The 12,249-nt window shown below is 39.8% G+C and overlaps 1 protein-coding gene across 1 annotated transcript; it reads right to left on the reverse strand.

Moving 5' to 3' along the window:
- Window positions 1-1,967: 1,967 nt before the first annotated feature.
- Window positions 1,968-4,523, reverse strand: LOC141619952 (uncharacterized). Its single transcript, XM_074436951.1, has one exon. It carries the CDS (start codon window positions 4,521-4,523, stop codon window positions 1,968-1,970), a length of 2,556 nt encoding a protein of 851 aa, XP_074293052.1.
- Window positions 4,524-12,249: the final 7,726 nt, after the last annotated feature.

Genomic DNA, 12,249 nt, shown 5'->3' on the forward strand with positions numbered 1-12,249 from the left:
GCCAGAAGATCCACAGTAGGTAGCTTCCTCAGAGCAGCAAGAGTAGCAATAACTCTGTGCTTGGGTAGAACAGCAGGACCCTGTAAAGCTTTAAACCAGGGGAGAATAGGACCATGTAACCTGAACCAGTCATAAGCCAAGCCAAGTTTGAATTTACCATGGGTAAACCAACTGGCCACCACAGCAGTGCCAGCAGAAATGGAACCTGTTCTAGTCAGGATTTCATCTTTGACCTTGATAAGGCTGCACAGGCTTTCAGGGTATTTATCCTTAATGCTCAGTTGCCAAATGGAACTATCAGGGAAAGTGTAAGCTCGATTCCACTGAGCCCAATTCCCTTCAGAGTCATGATCAAGCATCCAAAGCCATTTAGCCAGCAGTGCTTTATTCCAAGAGAGAAATTCCTTAATATTGAACCCACCTTCATCCCCAGGCCTGCAAATGCATTTCCAAGAATGGAAGACAAGTTTCCTTGCACCAGGTTCCACATTCCAGAAGTAATCCTTGCAAATTTTATTTATTCTTTTCAGAATAGTCTTAGGAAGTAGAACAGTAGCACACCAAAAGTTAGCTAGCCCAAAGATAACAGAGTTAAGAATTTGGATTCTGCCAGCATAAGAGAGGAAAGTGTTAGACCAGTGAAGTAGGGAGTTTTGAATCTTGGTAATAAGAGTACCATAAACTTCTACAGAATTCTTAGTAGAGTTGAGAGGGATCCCAAGATATCTGAATGGGAAATGTCCCTCAGTAAACCCAGTGGCCTGCAGGATCTGAGCTCTGACAGAGGGATTAACTCCACCAAAATAAACTTCAGTGTTAGCAGTATTAGCATGTAGACCAGACCAGGAAGCAAAATCATTAATAATATCCATAGCACCAGTGACAAAAGGTACATCACCTCGAGTAAAGAGCATCAAATCATCAGCAAAGACTAAGTGAGTGAGCTTAACTTTAGCACACTTGGGATGCAGACTGACCTGAGGCTTGGAATCTAACTTCCTTAAGTGTCTGGATAAAATCTCCATACTGAGCACAAAGAGGTAGGGAGAGAGTGGGTCTCCTTGCCTAAGGCCACTCTTACCCTTGAAAAAACCATGGGTAGTACCATTGATTTTGATGGAAAACCAAGAACCAGAAATACACCCTATAATCAAGTGAATAAAATCAGTGGGAAGCTTCAAGGTATGAAGCATATTGAGGATGAAATCCCATTGCAAAGAGTCAAAAGCTTTATGAATATCAATTTTGATTAAAGCCCTAGGAGTAAGGAATTTCCTGGAATAGTTCCTTACTAGGGATTGAGAAAGCATAATGTTTTCAAAGATACTTCTCCCTTGGACAAAAGCAGCCTGTTCAGGGCCCACAAGGGAAGGGAGGATAGGCTTAAGTCTGTTGACCAGAATCTTACTAATGGTTTTATATATAATGGTGCAGCAAGATATAGGTCTGAAATCAGTCACAGAGTTACTAATTTTCTTTTTGGGGATTAGGGTGAGCAAAGTAGAATTAGCTTGCTTACTCATTTTACCATTATTGAAGAAGTTTAACACAGCTTTGCAAAAGTCAGAGCTGATAAGCTCCCAGGAATCCTTAAAGAAACCTGAGGAGAAACCATCAGGCCCAGGGCTCTTGTCAGAACCAATGCTAAACAAAGCAGCTTTAATTTCATCCAGAGAGACAGGTTTAATAAGACTAGAAGAGTCCTCAGGGGAGACACAGGAGCCCTGATGAATTAGGGAAGTATCCAAAGGAGAAGTGGGAGTAGTAGAGCCCAAGAGATGGGAGTAATAATCAACAAAACCCTCAGCTACATCAGACAACCCAATCCTTTCAGTACCATGTCTATCAACAATCCTGCCAATGATTTGTTGATTTTTCCTCTCCTGCAGTCTAGAGAAAAAGTATTTAGAGGAGCAATCACCATGTTTAATATTGTCAACTTTTGCTTTTTGCTTTAAGAAGCTCATTTAAGCTTGCTTAAGAGTATTATAGTCAACCAACAACTGCTTTTCCTTGTGAATAAGATCAGGAGAAAGAGGGCAAGACTGCAGCATAGCTTGATAATCCATAAGAGCAGCCTTAGCTACCACCACTCTATTGGAAATGTCACTATAATTTTGCTTGTGAAGGCCATATAAGCTGACTCTAACATTCTTGAGCTTGCCAAAGAGCTTAAACATAGCAGTGCCCTGAACAGGGAGATGCCATGCCTGGGTGACAAGATCCCTATAAGAGGCATGGGTAGTCCAGCAGTTAAGGAAGCTAAATCTGGACTTTAAAGGAGGATCATCAAATACTGTTACCAGTACAGGAGAGTGATCAGAGATACCAGCACGCAAAAAATTAGCATAAGTGGTAGGGAATTGGTTGAACCAGTCAGGGTTAGCTAAAGCCCTATCCAGCTTGGACCAAGTTCTGGTACTATCATCTTGCTTATTAGTCCAAGTATATTCACATCCAGACCCCCTCATATCATCCAATCGACAATTCAAGAGGCAAGTATTGAAAGCTAGGATATCATCCAGGTTAGGAGGAGTGGGACTTATCTTTTCACTAACATCCCTGATCACATTGAAATCCTTCAGGAGGACCCAACTTGTAACAGAATGCTGAATGGAAGAAAGAGCAGTCCATAGATCCTCCCTGATTTTAGGATCATTACTACCATAAACCATAGTAAGAAAGAATTTCTGAGAAGTAGCATGATGATTAATGGCACAGTGAATGAACTGTGCATTGGAGAGAATAGGAGTAACAGTAACAGTAGCAGGGTTAAAGATGAGCCAGATCCTGCCATTATAATGACAGTCATAATTGCAAATCACACTATACTGGCTAAAATTATTTTTGATGATATTACCAGCATTCTTCTTTTTTACTCTAGTTTCCAAAACACCAAGAACATCTAGCTTATTACTCCACAAGAAATCTCTGATCTCTTGTTGCTTGAGAGGGTCATTACACCCTCTAATGTTCCAGGAGCTGATCTTATGAGAAATTTTATCAGGGGGCTCCTTATCCACTAGAGTAGCATCAGAGTGCTCATTTTCAACACTAAGAGAATCAAATCTGTTCTCAGTAAGTGGGACATCACTATGGTTATCACTGTGTTCAGCCTCAGTACAGTCTCTCTTCTTGGCAATTTGAGACCTCCTATCCACCACCCTAGGGCTACCAGCATGCTGAGGAGAGTGTGAGCCTAGCACATGGCATTCTGAGTGCATTTCAGTAGTCAGGGAAGAGGAGCCATCACCCTGAACATGTGAGGAACCAGCTAGATGCACTGGTTGTTCCTGGACATGCTCAGGAGTAGCATCCTCTATCTGGCCATCTGAGGTACCACCTAGCTCATGGCATACTGAGCCCAACTCAACCTCGGGTTGTGGTACACTAGGGGGGATAGGGTTACTAGAGGGCTTAGCCTTATACACCTTCTTGGGATCACTACTAGTAGGTTGATGCCATTTACAGCTGTTGAGTTTATGACCTAACTTCCCACACCCTGAACAGTGGAAAGGAAGCCATTCATAGATGATTCTCTGAACAGTTTGGCCATGAAAAGGTGTATTAAGAACAATTTCATCAGGTAAAGTGGCAGAAACATCAGCCTCAACAAGGATCCTTGCAAAGGACAGTTTAGTCTTACAAGTGGTATTAAGATCAGCAAATAGAGGTTTCCCAATCTTGCTAGCCATCTTGCTTAGCACAGATTCAGACCAGAGAAATGGTTCAAAGTCAGGAAACAAGACCCAAATAGGAACAGTGGAGACCTTATCCATTTCCATAGAGAAGTTAGGATACCATTGCTTTAGAATGAGAGAGCTTGATCCCAGTTTCCAAGGACCCTCCCTAAGAACATTATTCATATCCTCTTGAGTGGTGAACCTGAAGCTGAACCACCCCTTCCTGTAGTATTGGACTATTGGAGAAGCAATCTGCTTCCAAGCTTTTTGGACAAAATCTTGAACTTGCTTTAGGTTAGGCTTAGACCCAAGGAAGTTCCCCATTAAAGTATACTTCCAATAATCCAATTCCCCTTGGAAATCCTCAAGATTGACCTCAATTTCAGTAGAGTTCTTGCTATGTTCATCAAAGAATAAGGACATACCCAATTGACTAGGTCCTTTAACAACATCATTCCATTTCCTAGGGTTATTTTCCCCAAAACCTAAGTTTGGTTTTGACGTATCAACAGAATCCTCGGAATTAGGGGTGACATTAGTAACAACCACATGTTCAACGACAACAGGGGTGTCAGTAACAGTAGTATTAGCAGAGATAACCGTATCAGTCACAATAACAGGGGAGTCCTTAGTCGAGCTCAAATTGTTCGCAACAATGGCGGAATTTGGAGCAATAGAAGAAGTATTAACCACTAAAGTTGAAGAAGGAGTAGGGGAACAGCGAGTTTTACGCGCAGAATTATGAACCGCAGTATCAACAAATTCACTGAGAAGAACAGGGGAACGAGGAGAATTCACCTGGGTTTGACAATTCTCCGAGGATTGATCAGAATTATCCATGAAAGTGGTATGAGAAGGAGCGGATTGAGACGAGCTATCCAATGGCGGTCTTCCTTTGGGGGGTCGACCTCTTCCGCGAGCCATGCGAGCTAGAAAAACGAGCAACAATGGAGATCGCCTTTCTAGAGAGAGAAAACTTCTCTCTAAACACAACTCTTATTATTATTATTATTATTATTATTATTATTATTATTTATTATTTATTATTATTATTATTATTATTATTATTATTATTATTATTATTATTATTATTATTATTATTATTATTATTATTATTATTATTATTATTATTATTATTATTATTATTATTATTATTATTATTATTATTATTATATATTATTACTAATTATTATATATTTTTTTTTTTGGGGAAAGTTAAGTATATATCATCAGGCAAAAACCAAGTAAGAGTCCATGTACATCATTCTTATCTAGCTACAAAAAAGAATACATATGACAGTAAAGAATAAAAGAATAAGAACTAAGTCCCAAGGGCTTGGAACCATGTCTGATCCTTAATCCTCAACGGCTTTGTATTCTGCTTCAAAAACCGTGTCTTGACTTCATCCATACTCAGCTTGACTATTACATCAGGCCTCCTTACCACCATATCCATACGAGCTTCATTACGGATCCTCCAAATCCAGTAGAGTAAAGCAACATGGCATGCACCAATAAATCTCCTTTGAAGCTTTGTGACTTTCCTGCCAGCAGAAAACCACTGAACCAGATCCTGTATTCTGAATTTGATGAACAGATATTGCTGCAGCAAACGAATACACTCCTTAGCATACACACACTCAGTCATTATATGATCATGACTCTCAGGAAAGGTTGAACAAATAGGACAATGTTGATCTATCATGAGTCCCATTTTCAGAAGTCTATCCTTAGTAGGGAGCCTCTTCTTCAGATATTCCCACATAATAAAAGAGCACTTGGGAGGATTGAGGTTATTCCAACATAGGTACCTCCACTCAACCAAAGGTTTCTTCTCCCTCAACCAGGTATAACCAGCAGCAACCGTGTATTCACTAGGAGAATTGAGCCATCTATTGTTGATGTAGGCTTGCTTAAACGTTTTCATAATTAGGTTAATCTTTTTCCAGGACCAGCTACCGTCTGTAGGGGCCTGATAATCAGTCCAAGCTCTATCTTTCATATACACATGACTAACCCATCTCACCCATAAATGATCTTTTTTATTTGCAAGCCACCACACATACTTCCCAAGCAAGGCTTTATTCCAACTCTTAGCATCCTTGATACCTAGCCCCCCTTCATCTTTAGGACAACAACAGTCAGTCCAACTGATGTTAGGTGCTTTCTTATACTCAGACACTCCACTCCACAAAAAATTCCTACATATGGCATTGATTCTATTTAAAATACCTGAAGGAATGAGAAAAATAGTAGCCCAATACGAATGAAGAGTAGCAAGAACAGAATTAACAAGAACTACCCTACCAGCATAGCTTAAATGCCTGGCTCCCCATCCCCTAATCCTAGCCACAATCTTTTCAGTAAGCTTCATACCTTCATTTTTGGTCAACTTCTTGGAGGAAATAGGGACCCCTAGATACTTGAATGGGAGAGAGCCCCTATGAAAACCAGAAACTTGCAGAATAGGATCAGTTATATCAGAGGTGACCCCATTGAAATAAATGTCAGACTTAGTCTTGTTCATGCTCAGACCAGAAGCCTCAGAGAAAGTAGAGAATGCACGCAGCATCCACATAATAGAAGACTCATTACCTTTGCAAAATAACAAAAGATCATCTGCAAAAAGCAGGTGATTCAGCTTGAGATGTCCACACAAAGGATGAAATCTGAAGCTATCCTGTTGAGCCACCACTCCCAAAATTCTGGACAAATACTCCATACAAATAGTGAAAAGCAAGGGGGAAAGAGGATCCCCTTGCCTTAACCCTCTCTTACCTTGAAAGAATCCAAAATGATTACCATTAACAGCCAAAGAATAAGTAGGACTTGTCACACACGCCATCACCAGGTCAATAAATTTAGGAGGGAAATACAGGGCTTTCATCATTTGCTTTAAGAATTTCCACTCCACTGAATCATAGGCTTTTTTGAGGTCAATTTTGATTAAACATCTAGGGGAGGCAGCCCTTCTATTATAAAGTCTCACAATGTCTTGACAAATAAGCACATTCTCCACAATATTTCTCCCTTTTATAAACCCACCTTGACTTTCAGAGATAATGTCAGGAAGAACTCTACTCAGTCTCTTGCACATAACTTTGGATAAAGTTTTATAAACTGTGTTACAGCAAGCTATAGGGCAAAATTCTAAGACACTTGTAGGATTTTCAACCTTAGGGATCAGAGTGAGGGTAGTAGTATTAGCTTGTTTGAGCAACTTACCAGACTTGAAAAAATCTTGAATAGCCTCAATGACATCAGTTCCCACAATCTCCCAAGAATCCTTGAAAAACTGGCTGGAAAACCCATCAGGTCCAGGTGATTTAGTAGCTGGGATAGCCATCATACACTCCTTAATTTCAGCTGCTGTAACAGGAGCCAGCAGAATACTCTGATGAGCATCAGTCACCAGAGGACCCGTCCTAACAGTAGGCCCATGAACATCAGCAGTAGGAAGAGAGGTGCCTAGGAGACTCTTATAATAATCAGTAAAAGCATTCTCTATTCCAACACAAGTATTATACTCCACTCCATCAACACCCTTGATACTCAGCACTCTATTGTGCACTTGTCTAGCTCTGATCATATTATGGAAGTACCTAGTGTTTTCATCACCAAATTTAATCCAATCCACTTTGGCTTTTTGACTGAGGAAAGAGTGCTGAATCTTACTGAGTTGCCTATAAGACTCAGCAGCATCTCTTTCAGCATGAAGTAAACATTGATCAGCAGGGTTGTTATGCATTTGCACTTGAATCTCCTCCAGCAAAGCCTTTGCTATACCAACTGATTTCTCAACATCAGCAAAACCATTCCTGTTCAACATCTTGAGAGGACTTTTTAATCTTCTCAGCTTGTGCACAAGCCTATACATTAGAGTCCCTACCACTGGCTTACACCAAGAATGCTGCACCACAGTGAGAAAGTTAGGATCCATACTCCACATGTTGTAATATCTGAAATGAGACTTCCTTGTAGCCCTAACACTTCTTCTGTAGCACACACAAGGATTATGGTCAAATAATCCTTCAGGGAGGAAATGAGCATAAGAGTCAGGATACATCCCCATCCACTCAGAATTGATCAAAAATCTATCAATCCTAGAAAAATTTCTAGAGGCAGGCATTTGCTTATTGTTCCACGTATAAAATGCCCCCTGCCCCTTAAATTATTATATATTATTACTAGTATTATTTGTGGTTATCACTAGATTCCCGCTACTCCCTGCCATCCTCTTTCTTTCCTTCTTTCGTCTTTTTTCCTTTAAACAGCAACAACAGCGAAGCAGCATTAGCAATGGCACGCCCCATTTCCGTCTCCTTCTACCTCCATTTCCTCCCTTATTTCTCAACCAAATTCCCTAATGTTTACACCATTAGCTTCCCCTGTTTGTTCTTCATCTTTTGAGGTAAGAAAGGACCCTGCTTTCTTCCAAAAACCGCGACTGCCATCCTTCTTAGGGCTCTAATCTCGTACTAATTCCTTTCGTCTTCGTGTTTAGGGCAAGCTTTGACGACTCGAGATGATTTTGAATCGAAATCGTGCCCATTAAAGAAGTTATAAGGTAACGGTGATAGGTTACTCGACAATTAGTCGATACTTTCGTCCTTCTTACTCGATCTTTCCTTTTTCATTGTAAAGTTTGAGTCTTTCCTGAGTTTCTCATGGAGGAAGTTGAGTTTTCAGAATTGTGGTTAATTTCCATGGTTGTTTCGAATGCTGCTGTGCTCCTCTTTGCAGGCTAATTTGGCCATCCTTTTTCCGGTTTCTTGAGTATTGTTATTGGTAAACCGGATGCTGTTTATTCATATTATAGTCATGCTCATTCCCGTCTTAACTTTGCCTTCAATGTCCGTCTTGAGTATGGTCTAAAATGGGCTGCTAGAATTCGGTTTTGTGCTGTGACAGTTGATGGTTTGCCTCTGTTTGGGGATGGACCAATCAGTCCCTCGGAATGGTTTTCGTGCTTGTTTTATTCATGATAGTACCGTCACGTGTACACTTGAAATTTCCCGCTTTGAAAACCCAGTTTTTGACTGTTGGAACTCTGTTTTATACCGTGTCTAGTACTGCCTTATTCTCTGTTTTGGGACGGCAAGCCCGAGCTCTGTATGATCGAAATTTGGTGATGATGTTCATGGATTATTGTCTTCAATTTTCGTCTTGTTTACGTCCTAATTGTCTCGTGTTTGGGACTGTTTTATGCGGGTAAATGGAGGAGTGAGGGGCTGTGTTGGCCGCGGCTTTGGAGCTAACCGTGGGTTGCAGCGGCCACGGCAGTGGCTGGTGGTTGCACGGCCTCAACCATGGTTGGTGACTCGGGTTGTTGGTCACGATGTGGGAGTCATGCTCTTCTCTTGCTTTCTCTTGCTTGCCTTAGTAATTTTTATGAGTTATCTATGTTCGGCTCACCCTTGTTTAATTTTTTGGGCTCACTAAGTTCCATTTGTTGGTTTTCACATGAATCCTATGTTGGGCTCACTCTTGTTTAGTTTTTGGGCTCACTAAGTCCCACTTGTTGGATTTCACAGGCTTCCTATGTTGGGCTTCACATGAATATAGTGTTGGGCTTAGCATGTTTCATTTAATGGGCCACATATAGTTTGTGTATTGGGCTCATAAATGGTTCCCTTGAGTTGGTCACATTTTATTCCGTAAGTTTTATATAATGTAAATTATTCATTATCATTCATTATGTCTTATTTAATCGGCATGTTAAATTATAAAATGAAATATTTATCTGCATAAGACAAGTATGAGATATTTATTGTTAAATAATTATTTGTGAAGGGTCATATCCTTGATAATGTCTTGTATTGTTCGGTGGTGTGAGTCGTGGTCCTATCGGACACTAGGGGTGAGCCATAAGCCCTCTAGTTGCGATATGATCGTCGGGACCGATGTTCTCATCCGTACTTATGGTGAGATGCAAGCCATAAGTATGAGAGTGACATTAATAATCCCGTCCCATGTACTTGTTTGTTGCAATTGTTTATTCTATTTAACCGACATGTATAATTATGAAATGAGATGTTTATTTATATGTTACAAGCATGAAAAGGTTATTATAAATAATTACTTGTAAGAGTCGTATTCTTTTAGAAATGCCATATTACCGTCGTACGTGCTTGACATACATTTTTGTCCTGCTTGTGCTGTTCTGGCAAGCACGGGTTTGACCTACTTGTGCTGTTCTGGCAAGTACAGTTTTGGCCTACTTGTGCTGTTCTGGCAAGTACGACTTTTGGCCACTTGTCTTTGTTTCCGGCAATTGAGTCTTATCTTAGTCTTTCCGCCACTTTCGTGTCGTTTCGCGATTGGGGTACTCGGTCTCCTTAGTAGTCGAGTCTTGGGTGCGTGCTGTGCTGGCGCACGTCGAATCGGGATGTACACCTGAGAATCTGCAGATTTAGACTAGGACCGTATTATTATCGTAGTCCTACCCGGGGAAATTATAGTCTAAGAGTAATAAATGTCTTGCATTATTTGGATGGTTACTTTGGTCATATCTCCTTGAAATACGTGCTCGTGGCTAAGTGATCGTGTCTTCTTCCTTGTCTTTCCTCTCCATTCATTTATTGTTGCTTATGCCTTGCTTGTTTATTCCATCATTTCTTTTATCCTTGTTGGTTTAAACACGTATGATCCCATGTTTAGTTATAATTCGATTTACTCATGTCTTATCTAATATGATTGTTTGTTTATGTTCTTTGTTATGTTCGTTTCGACATATTGTGGCTGGGAGAACCTTGAGTTACTCCCCACTGACTGTGGCGTTCATGTTTACATGAATGACAGGTGGTGAAAATGCTTACATGGGGAAGACATGTGGGCTAGCGAGAACTAAACCCTTGGACCTTAGTTGCTAGTTTAGAAACCTCTTATATGTTTATTCGTGGGATATCTTTTCCCCGTTTTCTAGACTTGGGTTGTAATAACCTAAATTTGTCTATTGTTGTATTTGTTTCTTTTCGTTAGTGGCTCCCGCGTGTTAATATTTAACTAGTAACAAAAAGTTTTTAAAATCTCGTAAATTTCCGCTTTAATTTATTAGTTATTTTCCGCTTTATCGCGGGGTGTCACAGTTGGTATCAGAGCCTATGTTGCTCCCGACGCACACACGTGTACCCCAAATTTAAATTTGAACTTGACCTTGAATAACGAATGAGAGATGGGTAGACTTAAGGACCTAAGGTGGTAGTCTGTAGTTTGTTTGCTTTTTTTTAGGTTCTAACATGTTTGTTGATTGTCATCTAATATTTGTTGTGCCCTTGGATCATGACCACGAGCTTACCTACGTAAATATCAAGATTTGATGCCTATTGCTGAGTATTGAAGATTTGTTTCACCTTTGAAGGACTCTTCTACTTCCTCGAAGATGTTTCCCACTCTTTGTGTATCTTGCCTTATTCTTTATCTCTTGGTTCTTATCCTCCTTTTAAACTCTCTTATATTTTGCTTGAAAGCTACTCTTGTTCCCCTAACTTGTCCTTTGATTCTTGCTTATCCTCCCTTAACGCCTTTTGATGGTACTCTTTCTTTTGAGGAATGTTGACCTTGGTTGGAAAATTTGACTTTTGAGGAGATTGTTTGTGTTTTGACCCTTAATCTTGGTTTTGAGAGGATTTGATGTTGGAAAGACTTAGGTAGTGTGATGAGACATACTTGATGGTTCTTATACCTAGATCCTTGATAAGTGAGTATATTTGAATGGTGGATTTGAGGATATAGGATTGACTAAGTAAGTCGAGTTTTTGATTGGCTTCCATAATCGCTTTGGACATGAAAGTTTGATAATGTATACGTTACCATATGAGAAATGCTAATTGTGGGATTATTAGTTGGTCTAAGTGAGTGATCTTGATTACTACTTGAGGTATGGTGTGAGAGTGAGAGTAAGCTACGTTGTTGGGAAGTTTTAGCACTTGTTTTAGTAACTAGAAAGGATAATGGTATGGTTGACACCAATTGTTAAGTTAAAGAATATATTTTCAATTTATGGAGTTAGAATGAGGAAATATGAGGTGGTAAAGTGTTGTTACAACTAAGACTTGTTCTTGAGAACTCGATGGTAGGTAAAGTTCAAGGATATCGGATATGAAAGAAAACATTTTGGGATGTTGGTGACCATAATGGATTGGTGATACGATTTGATTTTAGTCGGCTCTTGAGAGTTCTTGAGTTGAGAGAGACTTAATATTGAGAAGTCTTGTTAAACCTATGATTTTGGAAACTTTAAGGTTGTATTGAGTACTTGAGATGATGGGATGATGTTGTAGATGAGTATAGTTCTGCTTTTGGGAATCCGTGATAAGTAAAAGGATAGAAGGACTCGAGATCCTATTGATTTTTCAGACTTTGGGTTGGCATATTACTACCTTGTTTTGAAATGAGAACCTTGTAGAGTATTTGAGGAACCTTTTCTGGGAATTTAGAGCTTGGTATTGGAATTTTTGATTGAGGGTTTTACTTTTTGAGAAACCCATGGTTGACGCTAGTTGGATATGAGTATAACTTTGTTGGAACTTTGACCTTGATCTTAAGGAAGTTGTTTATGGATGTT

Source organism: Silene latifolia, chromosome X (genome assembly GCF_048544455.1).
Source record: "Silene latifolia isolate original U9 population chromosome X, ASM4854445v1, whole genome shotgun sequence".
In the NCBI taxonomy this organism is placed as follows: Eukaryota; Viridiplantae; Streptophyta; class Magnoliopsida; order Caryophyllales; family Caryophyllaceae; genus Silene; species Silene latifolia.